This window comes from Amblyomma americanum, chromosome 3, assembly GCF_052857255.1.
Source record: "Amblyomma americanum isolate KBUSLIRL-KWMA chromosome 3, ASM5285725v1, whole genome shotgun sequence".
Classification (NCBI taxonomy): domain Eukaryota; kingdom Metazoa; phylum Arthropoda; class Arachnida; order Ixodida; family Ixodidae; genus Amblyomma; species Amblyomma americanum.
In genome coordinates, this window is record NC_135499.1 from 33,196,801 (window position 1) to 33,222,525 (window position 25,725).

At 48.2% G+C, this 25,725-nt stretch overlaps 1 protein-coding gene across 5 annotated transcripts in view; it reads right to left on the reverse strand.

Annotated features, from left to right (window-relative positions):
• Positions 1-25,725, reverse strand: part of LOC144124511 (GTPase-activating protein skywalker-like) — a 162,573-nt gene that overhangs the window by 20,212 nt on the left and 116,636 nt on the right. For all 5 annotated transcript variants that reach the window (XM_077657229.1, XM_077657228.1, XM_077657227.1 and 2 more), the window contains one exon: positions 17,937-18,058. In XM_077657229.1, the coding sequence (XP_077513355.1) occupies positions 17,937-18,058 (122 nt within the window). The remainder of the gene's footprint in view (positions 1-17,936; positions 18,059-25,725) is intronic.

The following is a 25,725-nucleotide window of genomic DNA, read 5'->3' on the forward strand; positions in this document are numbered from 1 at the left end:
TGGTCTCCCTCACAATCTGTGCACCGTGGGGCAGCAACACATTCATCTGATTGGTGGTCCTACGAGGCGCAAAGTTTTGCGGCTGCGACAACTCTGTGAGCCGTGGCCGAACCTCTGGCAATTGAAACATCTGCGTGGGTTGGGTATATATGGCCTTACATTTATTTTCAGGTACCCGACTTCAATGCTTTCAGGTAGAGTGCTGGTGTTGAAAGTGAGGATCATGTGTTTCGTATCTATTTTCTTGTTATCCTTCCGGATCTTTATCCGCTGAACATTTATGACATCTTGGTTGGCAAGGCCTTCAAGCATTTCTTTTTCAGAGAGGTGAACAAAATCAATTTCTGATATGACGCCTCGGACTGTGTTCAAAGATCGGTGTGACGTGATGGAGACAGGAATCTCCCCTGTCGATACAATGTTTGCAAGTTTCGAGTGCTGGACGGTGTCCCGTATTTCGAGCAGTAAGTCGCCACTAGCCATTTTTGATAGCTTGTACCCAAAGCCCAAGGTATCTGTCAGGCACTTTGCTACCAAAAATGGGGAAATCAGTCTTGCTTGTTGTTCATTAGCTTTGCTGTGAATGACATGAAATTTTGGGAATGACACTTTTCTTTTTTGAAAAAAATCTTCATCGTTCTGCCCTCTTTTTAGAGAGCGATCAGGTTGGGAATGGAGGGGAGCCATAAAAAAACAGTTTTTCAGCCACGGTGCCAGCTACCCACCACGAAGCCCAACAAGGGGACGGGATAGCAACTTGCACGTAAGTCCTGCCCATGCCAGCTGTACACCTCAACTATAACCAAATATGACGAAACCCAGGGTAGTTCGCCACACAAGGTTAACCCTAGCCGCTCATGAATAAATGAAAAACCCGAGAAACGACGAGGAGACAGGACAGTAGTCCGAAAGAAGATAGGAATGTAAAAGATGTAGAGGAGGAAAGGAAAAAGGCGACTGCCGATTTCCCCCGGTCGGGTCAGGCCGGAGGTGCCGTCTACAGGAAGCTGGGGCCAAAGTGGTGTGTTGCCTCCGCCGAGGGGCCTTAAAGGTCCAAACTCTCGGCATCGGCTCAACCACCAGGATCCCCTTTTCCCCGGACACGGCGATGCCACGCACGGCGAGGCGCGGGTGCTCGGGCCCGTGGTGATGCACTGTTCACCATCATCCCCCTGCGGGGATGTCCCTGCGGATGCTCGGGAACCCGTGGTGTCGCCACTCACCAACGCCTGCAAGCTGCAGACGCCCCCCTGCGGGAATAAAACCTGGAATACTTTGAAGGGATGATAATTTTGAAGTGATTGGAAGGTGGCTTTCACAGCTGAGCATCTTTTCAATGACAAGGTTCTGTTTATTTTTGATGATGCTAGGCTTTTATGGCGCAAAGGCATCTAACGCCAAAGAGCGCCAAACACGAGGTTTTTGGTAGACTCAGGCTAAACTGTTTATTTTTGTGGTAGAGCTGAAGAAACTGCAGATGCAATGCACCAAGCACGAAGAACTGTAGAAGGTGGACACGGTGAACAAATAAAAAAAGTTTCACAGCTCCATGGGGATGAAGATGAAGAAGACATGCCAGCGAAACGGAGACATTGGCTCCGGCTTTTATGATCAATTTTGCCGTGTTAATTATTTGTTACTGCGGTATAACTATTACCATTGTATCCGTGAAGGTGCGGGCTATCAACCAGTACTGGCGGCTACCACAAGGTACGAAGTTTCGCCAATATTCCGGGATATTCTGTGGAGGTCGGCGCCGTTCTTCTAACACCACCACACGGCTCGTCCTGTTATCCTTTTTCTTGCATGTCGTCTGACACCGAGTGTTTCCAGAGTGGCTTGCGGAGAAGAACTTAGTTTTCTTCAAGCGGCAAGCCGCCCAGCTCACAGAGGCCAAGTGGTGGGAGGTTCTAAAAGGTCTACTCTGCGATGCTAACAAGAAAAAGGATAACAGGACGAGCCGTGTGGTGGTGTTAGAGAACGCAAAGGTCCCTGATAGGTTGTTAGAAGTGCTTGAGAGAGGACCAAAGTACGGCATTCAACCAGTTGTGCCTGCCCATGAGCTGCTCGCCACAAACAGGAACATTGCTGCGAAAGTGAAGGGTGAAAACGAAGAACGGTGTTTGTTGGAAGGAGTGGACTGCCTAAAAAGGTGTGTTACGACTGCTGTGACCAGTAGACTGGAACATGATGTTAGTCATGTTACGTCCTTTTTTAAAAGGAATGAGTTGTGTCTCCTTCAGTTGGACAAAGATGGCAGGTTTGTGGTCATGGAAAAGGGCCTTTTCAATGAAAAAGCACTGCAAGCGGTTGACAAGAATTTTATTGCCATTAAAAAGGGGGCTGTGAGAGTTAAAACTAAATTCATTAACTGTTGTAGGGACCTGCAACTGCCGAAGCTGGCCAATGACATAGTGAAAAGTGAAAGGAACTCTCTTTCAGTTTTCTTTACTGCAAAAACCCACAAACCTGACATACCGTTCCGTAATATAGTGAGCGAGAATGGTTCCTGGCAGCATAATGTTAGCCGTTTCTTGCAAAGGAAGCTTAACCTTCTTAAACTGGACGACCCTTTTCGGGTTAAGAACTCGCTGGAGGTTGTTAATTATTTTAAAACACATCCAAAAATTAGATCCGCTTTTTCAGTAGACATAGAGGATTTGTTTTATTCCGTCCCACACGCTGAGCTGCTGGCGTCTGTTATGTCGTGTGTTGAACGGACAGGTGAATTGGCCTTCCGGGATGCTGCAGGTATGTCTGTGGAAAATTTTTTGAATTTATTGGAGCAATATCTTAAGGTCACTTTTATTGTTTTTAATCAGCAGCCCTACTTGCAGAGAAAAGGTATATTTATTGGTTCCTGTGTAGCCCCTATTTTATGTGAAATTTTTTTAGCTGCTTTGGACCAGGATCTTGCACAGTTGTTTTTAGGAGGACCTGTTTTTAGAACTTTTAGATATGTTGACGATTTTCTTATCCTTTTATCCACCGGTTTTGACAATTGTTTTGAAGCTATTGTGTCCAGGATTTTAAGTGTTTTTAACCTCAAAGGTCGCGGTCTAGTTTTTGTGCATGAAGTCCCAAGTGAGAAAAAACTGCAATTTTTAGATCTAAGCTTAGCGTTCCGGGAGGACCATTTATGCTGGGGTTACTATCCCCGTACTAGCAAGGAACTCATGCCCTTCAATACGGCGCATTCGAAAATTGTGAAACGCGCCATCACCTCTCTCTGCATTGAGTCCTCGCTTTCAAAGTCATGTCCGCACCAAATGCACGATAGCTTAAAAAATCAGATTGGCCGCCTGTTGGCTGCTGGCTTCCCCTCGGTGGTGTTGACTGCCGTCGCTGAAACCCTCCTCCAAAAAACAAAACGCTGTACCAGGCCAAAGAATCCGGAAGAAAGGAGCCCTGCGGTAAAACCTGAAGTTATGCCTTATGTGCACAAAGTGTCACTTAATCTGAAGAAGGTGGTTAACAGACACGAAGTACCGCTAGTATTTTCAGCACCAAACAAGCTGAACAAACTTATACCCCGGATTTGTAACACTGAGCACCCTGGATGCAGTATAAAACATCAGCGTGTCTTCACCCGTTGTATGGAAGGAGTGGTGTACGAGATACCCCTGACCTGTGGAAAGTCCTATATAGGGCAAACGGGGAGGTGCATCAACAAACGCCTTGAAGAACATTGCAAAAAGGTTGAAAACAATAAAGATAAATATGCCAACTTGGTCAACCATGTTAATATGTGCAAGTGCAAGCCCCGACTGGAAAAGGCGAGGATTCTTGGCAGGAGCAAGATTAAACAGGTGAGGCTTTTATTGGAAGCGTTTCACATAAAGAAAAAGGCGGCTTTGTGTGTGAGTGACACGTCAGTGAATTTGTATGTGGTGGAGTACAATATTCTGTGCAAAAACTGCTAATGCAGGGTGATAGGTTATGGCTGTGATAGGCACATGGAGTGAAAAAAAAAAAAAAAGTGGGCGAATCCTGAGACTATTTATCTGTGTGGTTTTCTTGAGTAATAAACAGTTGGAAGTTGGCGCCTGTCCGTTGTCTCCTTGTCTTTCCTTTGTGTGTGTGGTTTTACTTGCGCCAAGGTGGATTCTTTCCAAGTTTCAAAATATGTTCTAGAGAGCAGCAGAAAATTACATACCACGAAAAATTGCTCTACATCATCACCTTGATTAAAATCTATTGAGCATTATGAGTGCACAAGGAACTCGCGTTTATGAACGCTACAAACTTGTGCCCAATCGACACCATGGATTTACTTGGGATCATGGATTGCTGACCCTGACATCATGGACTTGTTTGATTTGACAAGCCCACTGTCTACCGGACTGAGCAGGATCTACTCTCACCGTGGCTGAGATCATGATCTGAACGTGAGCCCGGACTCAATCAATACTCAGATCATGATATGAACATGAGTCCGGGCTCACTCATGACCTGGATCATGATCTGAATGTGAGTCCGGACTCACTCACGACTCATATCATGATCTGAAATGAGCCCAAAAGAGTTGCCTGAGTGAGTTGACTCTTGAGTGAGTTCGCCGATATATGCCTTATGTCTACTCTTTTGAAGTTTCGTTCCCGATCTGCAAGCTGCGTAGCATCAGGTGGTGCAGTAATCATGGAAACACGCTCCTTGTGCGAGCGGTTTAACGTTTTTGCATAGCAGTACAAACCAAGTCTCTTTGCATGGTCGCTTTAGCATTGACATCTTTTTGTCCAGTCACATGTAGCTCGCTTAGTGATGGGCACGTGAAAAGAACAATCAGGAGCTTTGTTCATGATTTGACTACACGGTGAAAACACGCAGAACAGGTACACGCGCAAACAAAACCGACGAATTCACCACAGAACTACTGGGAGGAGCGGACATGATGACTTGCATGTGCAAGCAGCCACACAGGACAACAAACATTGCACCCCGGTCAACAAAAAATATGCAGATAGATTGATCACGCATGCACAAGACCAGGTTTCTGCCTTCCGAAGCAAGAAAACAGCGTCGTCTTCTGCGGCAGCACCCTCCCGGCAAGCAGCACCCTCTGCCACCATCGGTGGGCTTTTGCTGCAAATGGCGCCACCCTCTCCCATTGTGCAGTGCTGGCGCTCGTATAACGATGCTGCAGCAATCTGATCACATGACCGGCCGCCATCCTGAAATTTCGGACGGACAAGCAACGTTCAAATGCAAGTAGTAAGAGCTAACGCTCTGAAAACTCTCCGCAAAAAAAGTGTGTGTGTGTTATGTTGGGTTTTATGACACATAGGCGACTCGGGCCATCATGGACCAAACTCAAGGTAAGAGAAATTGTTCTCTGCAGAATTTTTTACACATTAATTATTGGTGGTGTAGAGGGCGTAAAACATTTTCTATTACCTAATGCTAAAAGAAGAAAAAATTTTATGATTGGCTAATATTAATAGCTTTAAAAAAAGGTCGGGTAACCTCACCAGGCATCCTTGGGTGGTTAAGGATGTTGTGTCTCCCAACCAGTAAAACAAAACTTCTGCTTTCTTCTTAGGAATGAGAAGGTGGCTGAGGTGTATCAAAAAAATGAAGCGAATCAGTGGGTAAAATTTAGAGTTTTCTGAGAAAACCTGCTTCTCTTAAAAAGCTAAACACACACAGGATATGTCGACAATTGCATCTTCTCCCAAGAGCAATATTGGGTGCAAAGGAATGTGTTCATTATACAACTGAGTAAAGCATTTTTTCCTTGGTTTTTCAAGTTTTGTGCATGAGTATAAAACGTGATTTACTGTTAGCTCACCTCCACATTTTTTACATACAGGTTTGTCTTTTGTCAATAGAAAGTTGTGTGTAATGTGATTTTGGCCTATATGGAGACGACATAAATTAACTTCAATGAAAAGCTCCTGGTGCAAACATGACTTCCATTCATCTAACACTGGTTTTACAATGTGTAGTTTGTTACTAACTTTGCTTTTCCATCTGAACAGCCATTTTCTCTTATGTTACTATGAGCTAAGTTAATACAATCATTAAATGGCATATTTGCTCTCTTTGATTTGCTTATCATGAGCTTGAGCCGTGCAGAAGTCTGCCCTCTCATTCCCTTTTATTCCGACATGACTCGGGACCCAGCACAGTTTTATGTTTTGTCCTTGAGCTGTGGCTGTTACTATGTCGTGTATGATATCACCAAGTGTGGGAGTGATTCCAGCATTTCTAGTGTGGAGAGCAGTGAGAAAACTTAGGGAGTCTGTGTAAATAATACCGTTTGTGAGGTTTTCGTTTAGTATTTGTTCAATGGCTACAGCGACAGTGTAGCATTCGGCAGTGAAGATTGATGAACACTGTGGAAGCCTTACGATTTTATTGCAGTTCCTTTGTACTACTGCGTTTCCAACGTAAAAATCTGTTTTTGAGCCATCTGCATAAAAGATCTGAAGGTACTGTATTTTTCCTCGAGTGCAAAAAATTCTGGTATAATATATTGCTGTGGAGTTTGTTTTTTACGGAATTGTGTAAGAGTAAAATCGCAGATTGTAGGAAAAGGATACCATGGAGGCAGTGGATCTCGTCTTTGAGCAGTGTCAGGTAATGTGTCCTGTAGGCCAAGGTTTTGGCATATCTCTTCAAAACGCATGAGCAGTGGCCTAGTAGCCTGCATTTTGTTGTTAAATAGTGTTCTAGATGGGCACTTTGTGACTATTGGGTGACAGATGTGTTTAGGTAGTGAACGGATTTTTAGAATGTATGAACACGTGAGCATTGTTCTTCTGTCTGGAAGTGATGCTTCGTTAGGTTCTACACGCAGATTGTTTATGGGTGATGTCTTGTAGGCAACCATGGAAAGACGCAAACCCAAGTTACGTATTGGAGCCAGTCGTTTAAGATATGATGGTCTCGCTGACCCATAAACTATACATCCATAATCTAAAGTAGAGCGAACAACAGACCGATAAATTTGTAAACGGCATGTCCTATCAGAACTCCATTGTTTTCGGGAAAGTACTTCAAGTATGTTCAAGGATCGGGAGGCTTTCTTTAATTTTAGAGCATTAATGTGAGGTAGGAATGTCAACTTTTTGTCAAAACTAATGCCCAGAAATTTTACTTCATTTTGTATAGACAGTTCTATTTTGTTTAGATGTAGGCTGGGATTGGATTGTAGACCTCGTTTTAGTGAGAACAGCACGCCTGCTGCTTTCTGTGTGGAGAACTGGAATCCATTTTTGTCTGCCTATGTCTCAAGCTTGTTTATTGTTAACTGTGTTAGTCTCTCGCATGCTGCTACATTGGAGGATGTGCAAGCTATCTGAAGGCCGGCGACATAAACTGAATACATTATGGACTTTGGGATTATTTCGTTAATGGAATTCATCTCTACAATAAACAGTGTTGTGCATAAAATACACCCCTGAGGAACCCCGTTCTCTTGAATGAAGTTCCTGGAAAGGGTTGATCCTAGGAGTACTTGAAATGAGCGGTTCAACAGGAAATCATTTAGGCAGTTTAACATCCTGCCGCAGATGCCAAGTTCCGCAAGGTCGCGAAGAGTCCCAAGTCTCTACGTTGTTTCATATGCTTTCTCCCGGTCTATATGGTCAGTTGTTGAGCATGCCTTTCTAAAACCGCATTGATGTATGTCAAGAAGTTTGAGAGCGTAAGTACAAAAGTTAATCTTATATTTAGAGCACTTTCAAAAGATTTGGCGAGACAGCTTGAAAGGGCTATTGGCCTATAACCGCTAGGGGAGGTTGGTGGCTTTCCAGGTTTCAGAAATGGTACTACAAGCTCTTTTCCATTCATTGGGAATTTTTCTTTCTATGAGTATTTCATTAAAGAAATTCAAGAGTGCTTCTATGGCAGGCTGGGAAAGATGGGCAAGCATTTCGTAGTGTATCTGGTCGTGTCCTGGAGCAGTTTTTTTGCCGGCATACAGTACTTTATTCATTTCTTGGAAGGTAATTAGACAACTATTTTTCATTCACACCTTCACTTGTTGAGAACCTGTGTTTTTCGGCTGTGCTTTTGTATGTCAGAAATGACTGGCTATAGTGTGAAGAACTTGAAACTGCAACAAAGTGCTCCCCCAATATGTCTGCCTGTTCCCCTACATTTGTTTGTGCACCGGGTGTTGTCAAAAAAGGAACTGTGAAGGATGAGTAGCTACCATTCGAGTTTTCGATGACGTTGAGCTATTTACAGAAGACACATAAGCTTTCCAGGATGTTTTCGCAGCATTGCACTGAATATATCGTGCTTGTGCTCTCGCCTTTTTGAAAAGGATAAAGTTCTCGTAGGTTGGGTAATCTGCGAAAGACTCCCCACACTTTATTTTGTCATTTTTTCGCATTCATGTGTGTACCATACTTTGTGGTTCTGACGGACCACTCCGGAGGATTTTGGAATTGATAGGTCTGCGGCAGAAATGATGCATGTTGCGAACGCTTCATTTATTTCGTCTATGCTGAAAAGCAATAGTCTCTAAACTGGCCTATTCTCTAAACAATTCCCAGTCAGCTAAATATAACTTCGTTCCAACGCCTCAGTCATCACGACGACCCGTTTACTTCTAGAATCACTCCACATCCAAACGACACCACATGTTATAAACCGAACGAGGGGTAACCTTCCTGAGATTTACACATGCTCATTATGCCACCTGCACTGTACATAAGTCAACACCTTCGCCCATCCGCTGCCATTGTGAACAAAGGACCCGTAAGGACCCCGAACAGTCTTTGTTTTTCCCTTTTTTTTTTCTTTTTTGGTGAGTGCTCCTCTTTTTCTGTTATTAATATAACTTCCAGTGTCGTGGTTTTGTCAGGATGACAGGCTTATTATTGTGTTTATCACCTCACAAGAGGTGCTGGAGGACCGTGAGTGTGTGCGTTTCAGACCATCCCCGACGGGGGGGAAGCCCTGCGGGATGCTGACCCATGGACCGGCACTCCCTGCTTTGGGAGGGGCAGAGCGGCCTTCTCTGTCCCTGCCATGGGCTTGGTGAAAGTGGCCTCGGCAGGTGCCGGAGTGCTGTGTGGTGCTACGCCCCTGCGCACCACATCAGCGAAGTTGGATTTTGCTGTGAAGGAGAATGCGTTGGTAAGAGCAGATCGCCTTCTCACTTCTTTAAATAAAATGTTTCCTTGGTTTTTATGATGATTATTTCTTTTTCCTTCTTCCAGGACGGACACGCCCTGGAGTATGCAGTGTGGTCTCTTTCGCAGTAAGTGCAGCGGAAGGCTGCGTCACATTCCTCAGAATGGTGGTCTTTCGAACTGCGTTTTGCACAAGTTTTGTGGCCGCAGCAGCTCTGTAAGGCGTGGCCAAATCTCTGACAATTGAAGCATCTGCGTGGGTTCGGAATGTAGTGCCTGACATTTACTTTAAGGTATCTGACTTCAATGGCTTCAGGTAATGTGCTTGTGTTGAATGTGAGAACCAGGTGTCTAGTATCTATTTCTTTGTTGTCCTAGCGGACTTTAATTCGGAACACATCTGTGACATTTTGGTCAGTCAGCCCTTCTAGCATTTCTTTTTCGGTTAGATGTATTAAATCATTTTCTGAGATGACGCCACGGACGGTGTTGAGGGATCGGTGTGCTGTTATGGAGACTGGAATGTCTCCAATAGATGGAACGTCTGAGATTTTGGAGTTTTAGACATGGTCACGGATTTCTAGCAATAAGTCGCCACTGGCCATTTTCGATACCTTGTATCTGGGGCCCACGGCATCTGTTAGGCAATTTGATACAAGAAAAGGAGACAGGATTCTTGCCTGCTTTCCTTCTACTGCGCTATATATGACATGAGACTTTTGGAAGGTTGTTTTATTCTCAGGAAAGAAGTCTGCTGCATCTTTCCGCACTCGTTTGAGTGTGCGATCATGTTTGGGGAGGGGGAAAGCCATGAAATGTGTATGTTCGGTCATGGTGCCAGCCACCCACCATGGAGCCCAACAAGGGGACGGAACAGGAACTTGCATGCAAGTCCTGCCCACGCCAGCTGTACACACCAACTATAACCAAATATGACGCAACTCAGGGTGGTTGGCCACACAAGGCTAACCCTAGCCACTTATAAAAGAGAAAAAACTGAGAAGAGAGGAGGAGACAGAACAGTAGTCAGAAAGAAATAGGTAAAGGCGAAGATAGGAAAAGGCGACTGCCGATTTCCTCTGTTCGGGTTAGGCCGGAGGTGCCATCTACAGGAAACTGGGGCCAAAGTGGTGTGTTCCCTCCGCCATGGGGCCTTAAAGGTCCTGATGCTCGGCATCGGCTCAACCACCAGTGTGGAGTTCGCTGACCATTCAGCGAACTCGTTGATCTTGTGTTCGCAAGGAAAGCTGCTCCAGCGGGGTCGGAAGTCCCCAACAAAGGGGCCCGTCCCATCCCTGCCGCCCCTTTGTGCAGCGGACGTCCTCGTTTACGCCGCGCCGTCACGGGGATGACCCGCCGGGAAAAACGCGAACCAAGTACAGCTAACGACATGTGGTTGTTAAGGGGTGGACGAGGTTTCGGGGGCGCACGAGATATTAGCCGAGTGACCGGAACCCACTATTCCTGTAACGACTGTCTACTTCCCTTAACGACTGTGTTCTCTTTGTTGCTGTCAACAACCTGAGTCATCGCCTCGTCGGCACATGTTTCTAGCGTCTGTGGTGCCGTGGGTGGCGTGGGAACGGAAGTCGCATTTGTGTTGTTTGTGTAGTTATTTGAAACCTCCTTCCCAAATGTTTTAATCAGACCTTTTTCCCCAATCTCTGATCAGTGGGCGGACCTTATTTTCCTTTCCCTAACCACTGATTGGCGAGATGGGTCGATGGTTATCTTATTGGTTGCTGTCCCCGCTAAGGGCGGAGACAGAGGGTTTAAAACCAAGCGCTCTGGGTTGAGCGGGGGCTGAATTCGTCTGATCCACGATTTAGTCATGTAAATAGTTTTCTCCTTGCTTTGTTTCTTCTCGTTTTTTTACCTATGTTGTAAATAAATAGTTAACTTTCTCCTTTCCTTGAGTAATGTGAATGTTTGCGAGTAGAACCACCGGGTCATCAAGAAACCCCGATTTCATCTTCAAGTAGTTTCCTCTCATCGCCACTGGAAGGGAAGCTCAACTGGCGCAGTCGAGACAGGATCGCAACTGGCGCAGTCGACACAGGATCGCAACTTCTTTCTACTCAAGGCATTGGACGGAAGGTGAGAAGAACAAGTCGGTGGACAAGCTGTTTGTCCTAAAGGAGAAAACGTGAAGCTGCGTCGAAAGACGACGTCGAGAGCTTCAGGATCACGGGTCGAGTTCGAGAGGACGTCGGAGGCTCAAGTCAGCTAGGAGCTGAAGGAGCCGGGCAACAACAAGCCATCGAGGGTTCGAGTCAGCGAGCTGCTGAAAAGAACCAGGCGTCCACATCGAACGGGTTCGAGTCAGCAAGCTGCTGAAAAGTAACCAGGCGACCAAGTCAAGCCAGTCAAACGAGGCAGAAGTCAGCGAGCTGCTGAGAGATCCAGAGCTCAAGTCGTCCGCATCGAGGAGCCTGTCGTCATCAGTGAGGACGACGAGATCACCGGGGCAGAGAGCAACCAGTAAGGTAGGAGACCTTTCTGCTTTCTCCGAATTCACCATGTCGGTGTAGTGTTTAGTGCTAGAAACGATAGCACGGAAAACGGAGATGGCTGCCGTACGGTATGATCAGGAGGGCAGGATGCGACGTGTTGAGCAGGAGGAGGCTGAACAGCTGAGTGAAATTGAAAATTTGAAACTCCAAATTGAACTAGAAAAGAAAAAACTTGCACAGATGCAATTAAAATTAAGACAGGAGGCGAAAGTCGATAGCGAGGTCTTATTCGCATCAGTTCAATGTTTTGTCTGCATGAAATTTGGACATTCGATGATTGAGTGTTCGAAAAAGCAAGAACAAGATATTCCCGCGGTGAGGAGAGAGGTGTGCGAGCTAGTAGCTCAGGTGGAGGTACCGGCGCCTGATAAACCAAGTTCCCAGTCGGAGATGGCTGTTGATAAGGTCAGTCAACCAGATAGGGTAGACGATCTGGCGTGCCGCAACTTGGAATCCGAAGGTCAAAATTCTGAAGCCTGTGTGGATTCAGGGACCGAAATTACAAAATGGCAGTGTGCGGTTCTCCAAAGAGCACAAGCTGATCTAACGTTGTGTGCCGTGCCAGAACAGATCGCTGAAGGCATAGAGGCGTTAGTCACACCTGTGAAGCACGCGCTGTCAGAGCGAGCAGATATAGAGCACACCCAGGAGGCGCAGGAGTGTACTTCTCACAAACAAGCGTTCAGCATGGTGCAAGATCTGGTCGGAGCTAACTCTGAAGCAGCGGGAACGCGCGAGGAAGAGGTAAATCAGGATATGATAGCGGGCACACTCCTTGCAGGTGATGGTAAGCTAGTTGCCACAGATGAGTTGGTTATCCAGCTGGAGCCTACACTGTGCGCAGCGACAGCAGATGTAGCTGTAGGTGGAGGGAAGTTGATAACACTTAAGACTTCCGCGCTGCTAGAGCAGGCAGAAAGGGTGCAGCTGCAGGAAGTAAATGAGGAAGCTAATGTCGAAGAGCATTTCAGAATCTCGCACGAATCTGTTCGAGACAGACTCGAGGCTTCAGTGGAGTTTCAGGCAAATCCGGAGGCTACAAATGTTTCTGCATCAGATTGGGAGCTGACAGGGACAGCTGCAAAGAGTTTCGCAGCACATAGGAAACTGGTGGATGCGGGCAATGCCTCCATTCCTGTAGGTTTCCACATGGAGCAACCTGCCCCATTAGCAGAAGTGTGGAAGCAAGGCGGCGAAGATGATCGTAAAACGATAACGAATGAGCGCATGCTTCTCTGTGAGGAGAACGCCGGCTGCCAACGCTGGAAGCAGCTAGCACTGCCGGAAACTGCATGTCAAAGTGTAGGTCAAGTTGCCGATGACAGGCCCAACCCTATTCTAAAATTCAAAGTAAGGGCGAATGCAGACGCAATACCAACAGCAGCCTTCGTGGCCCGTGGGGAGTCTGTAAGCTCTATTAATTTTGAGAAAAGCGACAAGGGAGATCCGATAGCGGCGGTAGCCTTCACAACCGGCGCCGTGCCGGATAAATTGGAATTTTGGTCCAATTTTATGGACAAAGCTAAAAAGAAACATAAGCTTCTGTTTCGAGATGTAGGCGGCTAGAAATCATTTCTGCCAATCTGGTGCACCGATCTGACATGGTGGATTATGGAATGTGCAGATTGGTGTCCTAACCTTGTGTGTGCGGATTGAATTAACCGCAATGTGCGCGCGTGTGTGCGTGTTTGTGGTCTGATTGAACAGCTGAGCATACATGTGCGCGCGTGTGTGAATTTTATTCCGGGAAACTGTGGCTGGACTTTTATGTCACACTGACAGCAAGTGTCCGCGTGACATTCTTGGTTGGGAGGTGTGGAGTTCGCTGACCATTCCGCGAACTCGTTGATCTTGTGTTCGCAAGGAAAGCTGCTCCAGCGGGGTCGGAAGTCCCCAACAAAGGGGCCCGTCCCATCCCTGCCGCCCCTTTGTGCAGCGGATGTCCTCGTTTACGCCGCGCCGTCACGGGGATGACCCGCCGGGAAAAACGCGAACCAAGTACAGCTAACGACATGTGGTTGTTAAGGGGTGGACGAGGTTTCGGGGGCGCACGAGATATTAGCCGTGACCGGAACCCACTATTCCTGTAACGACTGTCTACTTCCCTTAACGACTGTGTTCTCTTTGTTGCTGTCAACAACCTGAGTCATCGCCTCGTCGGCACATGTTTCTAGCGTCTGTGGTGCCGTGGGTGGCGTGGGAACGGAAGTCGCATTTGTGTTGTTTGTGTAGTTATTTGAAACCTCCTTCCCAAATGTTTTAATCAGACCTTTTTCCCCAATCTCTGATCAGTGGGCGGACCTTATTTTCCTTTCCCTAACCACTGATTGGCGAGATGGGTCGATGGTTATCTTATTGGTTGCTGTCCCCGCTAAGGGCGGAGACAGAGGGTTTAAAACCAAGCGCTCTGGGTTGAGCGGGGGCTGAATTCGTCTGATCCACGATTTAGTCATGTAAATAGTTTTCTCCTTGCTTTGTTTCTTCTCGTTTTTTTACCTATGTTGTAAATAAATAGTTAACCTTCTCCTTTCCTTGAGTAATGTGAATGTTTGCGAGTAGAACCACCGGGTCATCAAGAAACCCCGATTTCATCTTCAAGTAGTTTCCTCTCATCGCCACCGGAAGGGGAAACTCAACTACCAGGATCCCCTTCTCCCCATACACGGTGACGCCACGCATGGCTAGGCGCAGGTGCTCGGGTCCGTGGTGATGCACTGTTCACCATCATCCCCCTGCAGGGATGTCCTAGCGGATGCTCAGTAACTAGTGGTGTCACCACTCACCAATGTCTGCATGCTGCAGACGCCTCCCTGCGGGGGCACTTCTGGAGTTCCTTGATCTTGAATTGCTAAATTTGGTAGATGGTAATCTCCACCAGCTGAATGTTTAGCCCTTCATACTTGTAGCCTTTCTCACCTTGGGTGTCCTGGTATTTCAAGCCGCAATTTTGCTGTACCCAAAACAGGGAAATGTACTTGAGGGTAAGAGTGGGGTTCAGGAATGAGAGAGGGCCAAGCTTTCGCAGGGCTGCTGGCAGTCAGGAAGTCCACAGCCTGAGCAAGAAGAAATAAATGGTAGATGGACATCCTCTGTCCTCCTTTCACTAAGGAGGTGAGAACTTAGCAGGGGCTGCAGGCACCACTCCTTCTCTCCCTAAGCAGATATTCCGGCTTGCTCACATAGGCATGCTTTGTGTGCAATCCAAGGTGTGCCCTCAGCGTCTTAAGATCTTTCATTAGTTGCCTATAGTTGCCAGTCCTGCCTTCGTAAAGCGATTGCGCCGAATAAACAAAATGGCATTGTAGCTGGAGCGCCCTGGGAGACAAGAAATTGGTAAATTTACAGAATACCTGTGCTGTGGCTACTGGGAAGTGCATCGTCCTTTGCCTTTTATTATCACCCCAATACTTTTGCCTCATACAAGACGAAAGTTAGTGACTCACAGTTTGGAATAAAGGCAAAGGTAGGAAGTTGCTGCCTTTCAATTTCCACACTAGAGGTTACCTTTCTGGTGCGGAAACTGTCCACTCCGAGATAACTTTCTGTGGCTCTGCAGTGAAGCTTATGCAGGAAAGGGAGGGAGGAGGTGGGCCTTTGTCCCCGTGCTGTGGAACGTGGGTTTGTTGTTCGTTTTAGGGATGCACAGGGGTGAAAGAGAGAAATGGTTGTCTTGCTCTTGCTCTTCATGTGTTCTTGAAGGCAGCTGACGTACATCTTAAGGTAACGCAGATTAAGGACCCCTGCCTTTTTTCTTTTCTGCAAAGAATGAGTGCCATCTTCGGATGTAACTTTTTGGCTCAAGCTGACTCATGAAGCTGCATGAGCTTTCAGAATAAAAATAAAACTTGGAACACTGGCTGGCCGCATGCAGTGTGTGTTTGAGACCCCTGTTACAAACGATAATCGGGAACATCAAACAAGGCACAGCATTTGTGACATCCACTAGATCGCCCTGCAACTTACTAAACGGCACGTGGGCAATATGCACCTTGTGCTTTTTTAATGCTCGTGCCAGGCCTTTGCCTATCCCTAAGAAATAGGGAACCACTGTGCATTTCGGTCGAGATAGTGCTGTTGCATCTTGCATGTGCTCCGGCTGTGAATTCTTGCCGAACTGAATTCTGGACACTTTCAATAAGCTTTTCCGTGTATCCATTCCTTTCCCAAGTCGCTTATCGTACCAAGTTAAAGGGACTATGCAATAAATTAATTGAGATTACGTAAAGCAGATTAGAGATAGGCATTCGATCACTCGTCACCCCAGTGCAAGAATTTTTGAGCTAGCATCAACAACAGCGAAGATATAGACGATTAAAAATTACGCTCCTCCTCTCCCCCTCAACTCGTACACGAGGAGCACCAGAAAAAAATAAAGAAAACAGCTCTGGGACTGGGCTCCGCCCATGAATACGTCATCCGCTGACATTTATTTTGCAACTTCCGGTTATCACTCCTAGCCCCCCAGCAGCAGCGTCGGCGGCGTGGCGGCATCTCTCCGGTCTCTTCGCCTTCCTGGATTGCGGCGCGCGTTGGGTTTCTTTGCTTGTCATCTGTGGTAATTAGCAGTAATAAACCCGGACCTCGAGGTGCGACCGCTCGCTTTTACGGCCGCGATGGGCATCGAGCCCTATGCGTGCGCACGAAGAGCCGTGCGAGTGGCTCCGGAATTCCCGACAGAAGGAGGCGGCAGAGGAAAATTGAAACCATATGCGCGAAGGCAATGCCTTGGCTTGCGCTTGCCCGAGAGGGTCGCGCGGCGGCACGAGCAGACGATTTTCACGCCTACCGGAAGTGTGTCCATGACGTCGTGGCTGCCGTGGCTCCAGCGAATGAGAGCGTGTGGTGGCCTGGCAATGTCATGGGTAGTGTGACGTCTTGCTTCCACGATTTTAGTTCCAAAATCGGTCACTACGAGCACACCAATCGGCCCGCGAATTTTAAAAAACATGGTTTTTAGAAGTTCATAATGAATTGCAGGCTCAGTTCTGAAGACTCATACTTGGTGTGAATGCTTCTTAGCATCATTTCGAAGCATTGAAAATATTTACAAGCGACTTTTTATTCGTTGCATAGTCCTTTTAAAGGCTGTGCATATTGGAACTCATGTGGACTGGCCAGTTCATAAGTGACATCATGAACAAGCGTTTGTGAGCTAATGGATGCACAAATTTGAAATCAAGATACCTTCTGGTTTGGGTAGGCTTCCTGTAGACGCTAAATTTTAGGCCGGTGAGAGAATGTGTTATGACGGTGTCCAGAAACGGTATATTCCTGTTACCTTCTTTGACGGTGAAGTTAATGGAGGCCAGATGATCCAGGAAGTATCAAATTTGACTCTTGCCCTTCAGCTAGCTAGCTGGCATCCCCCATTAGTTGTCATGATCCCTTCAATGCTGTCAGCTGCTAAGGCAGCTAGCATACCGTTCCAAAGCAAATCTGCGTGTCGCTTCTGTGTGTGGCTTCTTAACAATAGTGGATTTATAGGGGAGGGGTGAGGGGGTGGTTGTCCCATAGAAAATTTCTCCGCCCCCCATGCGAGAAATTTTCTATGGAACTACGGAAAACCCTTTTTTTTTTTTTTCATGCTAGAGGCCCACCAATACAGCATGCTAATAGGGCCCCCCAACCACCCCCTCCAAGAGACACCCATAAATCTGCCCCTGCTTGTCAAGCACCTGCAAGATGCGCACCACATGCCTATGGCTCCCAAATGCTAGTCCAAATACTAGACGATCATAGGCACAGCAAGTCGGCGAGGCTGTCATCTGACACCAAGGACTGGACTAACTTCATCCTGAATTCATGTGGTTATGCCTGCCGTTGCTGAATGACTGCTATGTGCAAGACTTGGCTTTGTGCACTGCTGCAATGGCCACCACTGCACTGCTGAAGGGGTGGCTCATAAGGTCTGACTGAGAGTACTCCCTTTCGTTTCCCTTTGATGCAGTGAAGGGAAAAGCTTTTGTTTTAAGCATTTAATAGGTGGGTGCCACGGCAATGTCTGACACCATGAGCAGTGTCAGTGTCACCACAAGCACCATGGGCTTGTTAGGGCAACAAATAGGTGCCAAGGAAAGCAGAAGCCGGGGGCGGCCACTCTGAAATTAAGGCCGTGAGGTTAGGAAGCTTGCTGGGGTAGTGCACCTGCAACTGGTTCAGCGGATAAGCGCTGGAGCAGCAACACCCATTCACAGCTGAAAAATAATGGAACCGCCACTGGGCTGATGTGGGGCGCTGGCATTCGCAGCAAAGTGGAAACTCTTTCCGACTGCCTCCAGACAGCAAGCCTGCCATGACTTCCAGACATGCTTCTGGAGGGAGCCACACACGCACACACCTGAATGCTGTAGGCAGCCTTGAAGAACCTGTCCACATTGTACGGCATCTGCTTGCAGAACATTATGATCCCATCCAGGAAGGTTCCTGCATCTGCCGTGCCATCTCCCAAGGGGTCCTCCGCTGCAGATGTTACATATACAGGGCCAGTGTCATTTTGCAAAGAGAAACTTCACACATCGTGTCACTCCACCATGGCTTTTTTGCCACTGCAGCTGCTCTAATCACGGCAAAACTGGCTTGGCTGCAGCAGGCATTGTTACAACACATGCTCACATACTTAAACACAATTATAATGTTGTTGAAGGATGCTGGTAGTGTTACATTATAAACAGGGTTTAGCTACATTTCTGAGGAATCTCTTAAGTGCAGCAAGACTAAGATTTACTGTCAGAGCCTGTCAACAGCTTGCCGTGTCAAGTCGGTCACCAACTCAGGTTCAGCTTACTCCCATATTATTGGAATCCTAAGGCAAGAGTGGGTTCGGGAATCTCACAAACTACAGCAAGCCCTCCGAGGCAAAATAGTTAGCAATTTAACACAAGCACTGAACACTATGCAAAGCCAGTTCCAAACCATGTCGACAATCTCCAGCGCATTGTCCACAATGAAAACAACAAGTCACGGAAGCCACTGCTGTCATCTTGAGTTCCACGGCTCAAAGCATTCAGTGGAATTACCGTAGCTTCAATAAAACAGGTCCCACACTTCGGACTTATGTTGAAAAGCATCGCCCGCTGTTTCTTCTTCTTCAGAAAATGCGCGGGCCCTGTTCGCTTCCAGGATGCTGCACATTCCAGACTCCTTCAATAAAATGTTAACGGCAAACTCCCCAGGGCCAGGCAGTGGTTCTAGTGTGCACCTATTGTCCAGCTGTTCAGCTGAATCTTCCTGCTTTAAATTCCAACACTTGAGAAATCGTAGCTACCAAGCTCCGTCGTCACAGGCAAAAGCCATTCATACCTGCGTCTGCCTACTATCGTGCGAACCCTGCATATGGCGTCAAGATTTCACGCAGGCAGCTAGAGCCTCCCTCTTTTGATTGGGGGTGACGTCAATGGTCACCATCCTGCATGGAGTACTTCGCAGCCTAACCAACGAGAGAAACATCTTTACGTGGCTATCAAGCTTTCCACTTCAGACATCTGCAAAATACCTGGCCTGCCAACGCGAATGACTACACAAAGCACAAAACGACACACCTCATGGCCTTACCCTCACCAGCCCTGCTTTCGTGCGGCACTGGACAGTGTGTGACCAATCGCGGGGCAGCTATTCCTTCAGATACTTTTGGCGCTTAATCACAAATGCCTCAGTGTTAAAACCATGACCTTTGTCAGTAATTGAGACACTTTTCGGACCCATGCCACTGGCTCCTTAATGACAGTCGAGTCTCCTAAATGTCCTACAACAAGCTTGCGCACCCTTGTGCGAGACAGTACCATGTGATGACACTACTCGGATGATGGACACACATTTGGCCAATCTCTGGAGATGAGCAGATCATCTGGTGCAAAGGTACCGTTCGCGCGGCAAGTGCCATTTTGATCTCATGAAAGTCAAGCATCAGGGACTTCAGGGCTTATTGCAAATGTTTCATGGTCTCAGCAGCAAAGGGAAGGGTCGAAAATTGATGGAGGCGAACTTCTAGAGGCCCGCGTGCTGTGTGATGTGAGTGCACGTTAAAGAACCCCAGGTGGTCGAAATTTCCGGAGCCCTTCACTACAGCGTCCCTCATAGCCTGATTCACTTTAGGACGTTAAACTCCCATAAACCAAACCAATCAATCGCACAACACGCACGGCCCTGCCTGATTACTTGCTGGCCATCGATATGCACAAAGCGTTCGATAACATTTGCCACGGTCTTATCCTTGAGGAGCTCGCTAATTGCTATCCTAGCCAACGTGCCCAGAATTGGATTAGGAATTGGATTGTAGCCCAACCAGTTCGTTTGCATGGCATGGTACGTGGATGGACCTCAAGCACCTATTACTTAAATAGGGGAGTTCCCCAAGGTTCCATCTCGGGGCCCATGCTGCTAAATCTGGCCATGTGCAAAGTAGCAGGGAAATTCCAACGTGACATGACGGCTCAATTTGTGATCTATGCTGACGATGTCCCAATCTGGACCGGAGCAGCAGACTACACTTATAAAGAAAGCATGCAGGTCGAATTACAGGCAGCTCTTCTCAGTCTGGAGACCACATTACCGAAATAGGCCTGTGACTTTCCCTTCAGAAAATGGAACTTATCAGCATAGACGGTAAGCAACGAACCAATCCCGACATGTGTACAATGGCAGAACGGACAGATTAGAGTACTCGGCTTGCCTATCACGAGCTGTAACAGCCGCCAAAAGTGGGTGCGCAAATAATAACAGGCATGGCTGGCGCTGTTCATCCCACCTACCTACATTTCATCATGCATTGATCATCTGCATAAGGTTGTGGAGGTCGCCCAGGAAGACAACCGCGGCCACATTTACTGAGGGCTGTCGGAGAGGAGACAGCAGCGGAGCAGCGGCGGCAGCGTCTGGCCCTGGCCAAGGTCACGAGCGTTCTCCCTAGTGCATGCTGAGTGCACTATCGTCCTTTTCGGAATCACGTGCACTGCCAGCCACGCGGGGCGCTACAGGGCTCCCCCCCTAGACGATCAGTCGGTATGAGTTAAGAGTCGTGCAGGCCGGCCGGGGTCCGAAGGCGAGGCTCAGGCGGTCGAATCTGGCTGTGGCGTTGAGGCCGAACTTTCGGAGGGCGTCGAGGGACGCGGAGGGGCAGGTGAATAAGATTGGTCAGCCTGCGAAGTACACCCAGTGCCGGTGGTTCAGGTGCAGCAGCTGATGGCCGGCGCAGGAGGGGTGGTACTGCAGAGGGAGCTAGGTGTGCTGCGGGTCGCGAGATTAGCGCAGATGATACCCGGCCGAGCTGCCTGGTACCCATAGGTGAGGCTACGGCAGGCGCAGTGAGATTCCAGGCAGGGGAGTGGCTGTGCTGGACTGCTCGGGGCTGCTGGGACACGCTCACAGCCAGCCTTGGAGCGATTGGCTTGAACGTGACGGGCGGCCGCACGAGTGGCGCCCTTGCCACTGGCGCCGAGCCGTGCACGCAGGAGGACGCCGGCGAGGCACGGCAATTGGAGGCGCCTGGAGTGGCGAAGCTGCCGGGAGGGTCTGGGCCGCTGGGAGGGCCGAGACCGCCAGGATGGCTGGGGGCGCTGGGTGTGCGGAGGCTGCAGTGAGGGCGGAGGACACCTGGAGGGCAGGAGACGCCGGCACCGAGGGCTGGCGGCGCCCGGAGAGCCGAGGCCAAAGGGAGGGCCGGGAGCGCTGAGCCTGCCGGGAGGACTGGGGCCGTCAGGAAAGCCGGGGCCATCGGGATGCCAAGGGGCGGCGGGAGGACAGGCACCAGTTCAGCGTTGTTGTTCGGCAAAATAAGGCGGGTGACTATCACCATGCTTTGTGCCGCTGTCACCGGTTTTGCCTTCTCATCCTACTTCATGGGATGTTTGGAGCGTTGGGGACCTTTGCAGGGCCTGAGGCTATGCTGGGGCTTGGCCGAGAGGTCGTGAGAATCAGCCGGCCGCGGCTGCGACAGCGCTGCAGAGGCCTGTTGCGCCGAGCCAGACGGAGGTGCCGAAAAACGTGACTCGCAGACAGGCACAGAGCGGTCCTTAGTGTCCGGAGGCTTTGGTAAGAACGGCAGTGGTGGGCGAGATGGTGGGGACTGGGCCGAATGAATCTCTGGATGGGCACTGCTGCAATGGGGCGCGTCCAAAGAAGCGGAGAAGGCAGGTGTGGGAGTAGGAGTTGCGGCAACGCGGATGGTGAGCCTACCTCGTGAGTCGTGACGATGGACAGCGGGGCCGGAGATGCTGAGCTGGAGTGGTGTGGAGGCGGACAGGGGCTGCCGAAGCGGGCAGTGCTGTGGCGAAGGCGGCGTGGGCGAGAGCGAGGATGTTGCTGCGCCAGCTGCTGGCGGCGGCGACAGCGGGTCTGCAGAGTCGTAGACAGTCAGAGGGCAGTAGGAGACGCCGAAGCCCGCCAGAATGGCAACGCGCAGCTCATCGTACGGCCGGCTGCCCAAGGCAGAGTAGGTGAGCCGGCGCAGCAGGTCGGACGGGAGGATATCGCAGAGGACGGCGTGCTTGAACGGCTGGATGGTGATGCCGTTCAGGCACAGCGCCGCTTCGAATTGAGCGAACCACCCGCCAACGCCTTGAGGCCGGAACGGCGGAAGTGGCGGGTCGAAGGCAGGGTTCTGCCAGTAAGCCATCCAGGAACGCAGCTGGAGAGAAGGTGCGGCTCGACGGGTCACCACAATGTGGAGGTCGCCCAGGAAGACAACCGCGGCCACATTTATTGAGGGCTGTCGGAGAGGAGACAGCAGCGGCGGCAGCGTCTGGCCCTGGCCAAGGTCACGAGCGTTCTCCCTAGCGCGTGCTGAGTGCACTATCGTCCTTTTCGGAATCACGCACACTGCCAGCCACGCGGGGCGCTACAAGGTCGGCATCCCACATTGCCATACTACTGCTTGCTTGGCATCAGTCATCCCCAGAATGTAATCGGAGTGGAACCACCTACTGGCAACTTTACTTACTTCTAACAACATAGAAGAATTCAAAAAGCGGTTAAGAAAACATGTTGAAGTCGATTAGAATATTCTTTTTGTTTTTCTTCACACGGTAATCCTAGATACCAATGGAACCGATTCTTCATCTTTAAGCGTTGTTTTTATTGTTCTTGAAACCATTATACATTGTTCTTGCCAATTGCGTTCTTGTTGATTGCTGCTGTTGCGACTGTTTCTAAACTTAAACCTTGTGATACCACGGCTTGCATTATTTTGTTTGTTACCCTAATATCTTTACTGTGCAACGCATATTTTTATAGCAATGTGTAATATATATTTCCTTTACCCTGTAATACTGTATATGATGTCGCAATATTTTATACTACACGCATTCATTACTACTGGAAAAACCTGTTCAGTACTGTTCTTATTTTGTTTCGTTACCCTAATATCTTTATTGTACAATGCATATTTTTATAGCAATGTGTAATATATTTCTTTGCCCTGTAATACTGTATAATGATGTCGCAATATCTTATTCTGCACAAGTTCATTATTACTGGAAAAACCTTTTCAGCACTGTTTTTATGTACCACTTTGCAACCGCTCACTCCCCTCTCTAATGCCTTTATGGGCCATGAGGGAATTTGAAATAAATAAACAAATAAAGAAATAAATAACTAACTAACTAAATAAATAAATAAATTCTACACATAGTACGTCACCTATCTAACAAGTTCGAAGGAGCAAGGCAACATGCTTGTTGCACCCTAGCTATGGCTGTTGCCGTGGGAAAGATCTTATACGGTGCTCCCGTATATACATTCTCTCTGACCGACATCAAGAATCTCGGTTGCCTTCATAGGTCTACACAACAAACCATCACTGGGCTGTCTAAGCACACCAAGGTAGGTACCTGCACTTGAACGACTTGCTGCCTTGCCACCACCACTGCAGGACATCATCCACAAGGCCAACATCCGACATCACATTCGCCTGAAAAATACCCTACAAGGCCGGCACCTTCTGGCTTGGGACTTCCAGCAACACGACAGTACTCCGCCACTCACTCAGTCTCTACCCCCATGGGATGCACCGATCGCTTCTCGGCGATTTTTTCGACACGTAACTTCCCACAATGTACCCCTCTGCAAGCTCCTTGCAATGCGTCAGCGTGCAGATACGCGCTCAGATGCTCTCGACATTTACGCTAGTGTCGAGCCTTCTGGTGGCCGATCTCGAGTGGCGCGGATTTGTATGCAGACCTCCATCTACTGGGGGCCTACAAGTGCCACCTTCCTTCCAGTGGCCCCCTGCAGGCCGAGGTGCTTGCAATATAGATCGCCATTGCCTCCCTTCCATACGCTGGTACCAAACCAGTCAGAGTCTTCGCTGATTCACATGTGGCTTACTAAGAAATTTTTCGCCCTGCCTCGGAGGATGACACGGCCGCGGCCATCCAACACATTCTCCGCAGGCACGCACAGGTTGGCAATCAGACTGAAATCACTTTGACACCAGGGTATACGGGTGTGCCCGGGGGCAATATGGCAGCACATGCTGCTGCTGCTTCTGCAGGTGGGACGATCAATTCTTCATTACCCCCACCCCTCAGGGCAAACCTGTGCGACCTCCTAAGCTACACAACCTCCTAAGTAGCAACCATGCACTATGCCCGTGCATCTCTCAGTACTTCAAGTTGTTTTCATATCAAGGAACTTAATCACCAGTCCTCTTTTTGTGCAAGACCTGCCTTACATGTCCCAAGAGGTCTACATCAATCAGGCTTATGCTGACATATACCCTATATACTCTAGCAAAATGGCGACAGCCCGACATCACCACAGTAACGTGCATGCATTGTGGGCTCCACTGCCACATAGGCGTTACCCATTTACTCTGGCAATGCACTGCATTTGAAACCGGGAGAATGGCCATGCAGTCATTCCAGCGTGCAGATTACCGTACTGCACTGCTCATGGATACAGACACACAGCTCCAATTTGCTGCACATGGGAGCCAAAGTGGTCTGATTAGGGCAGTGTAAGGGTGTTGACTAAAGCCTTTCCGATCGGGTCCAGCAATAGCAAAATGGACTACACACAGACTTGGACCTCGAGTGTGACTAGCGTTCTTTCCCCATTTCCCTCCACAGTGGCCTTGTGTCTTCCTCTCAAAAACAAAGGACTTTCAATCAAACAATCAATGAGAAATCACATAACACTTCCACATTCATTATCTTGGTTGGTGTGGAACATTTCATTATAGCGCCATCCAAGCGCACATTGCTACAAACCCAACAAACTCTTGTTGAGGCAGCATACACAATTTCAGGCAGACAGATGTATTTTGACATGAAATGCCTGACATGAGCTGCAATGTTCTGCTTTAACACTGTTTCTAGCCTGCTGTATATAAGACGATAACTCAATGAAGCAGACAATCACTTTTCTCAGTCTCCATCACTGCACTCGGGGAAATCATTTAAAGAGAGCTTCATATTACCTTAGTTTCTTTGGTGCATAAAAGCACCGCACTTTAAAAAATAAAACATATATTGTTATTGCAGCATTTTACAGTCTTGCTCTGCCTTCTTTGTGGTCATGCTTTTCACTGCTTTGGCATACCCGCCAACTAGCTCCGCTTTCCATCTCATTGACCACCGTTACTTCAGTTCCAGTAAGAAAAGACAACTGAAAGCAATGCAGCAGCAACAGCAATGAGATTGAGAGACCCTGCGGCACCACATATTTGAAGAAGACAAGAATGAAGCGATGCCACTATCGGCAAGTACAGCCGACTATTGTTTACAGCACAGCAGCTAGCGAGCCAAGAAAAAAGGCTGGTGGTGTGTGTATGTGTGTGTTCTACAAGGTCGAGGTATGATTGGAAAATCATGATAACCATTCAGTTAACAGTCTGTAAATCCATGCCCGTGGGTTGGCAGGCTCGCAATCGAGTTGACTCGCAACTTGCACCAATTCAGATCATGATCTGGGTTATGAGTGAATATGGGCTCAGATCCAGACTGTGATATGAAAGTGATATAATTCTGAGCTAGGTTTGTATTGCTTCTGACAGCTACATAACCATCCCTTTCTCTGCCCACTGCATCTTCCTTGTAGTGTTTCCGCTGTTTTATTTTTACAGGTGCCCACGTAGCCTGTACTGTCAGCGAGAGAAACCCTTCAAGATTCTCAGCAATGTTTTTTATCGAGGG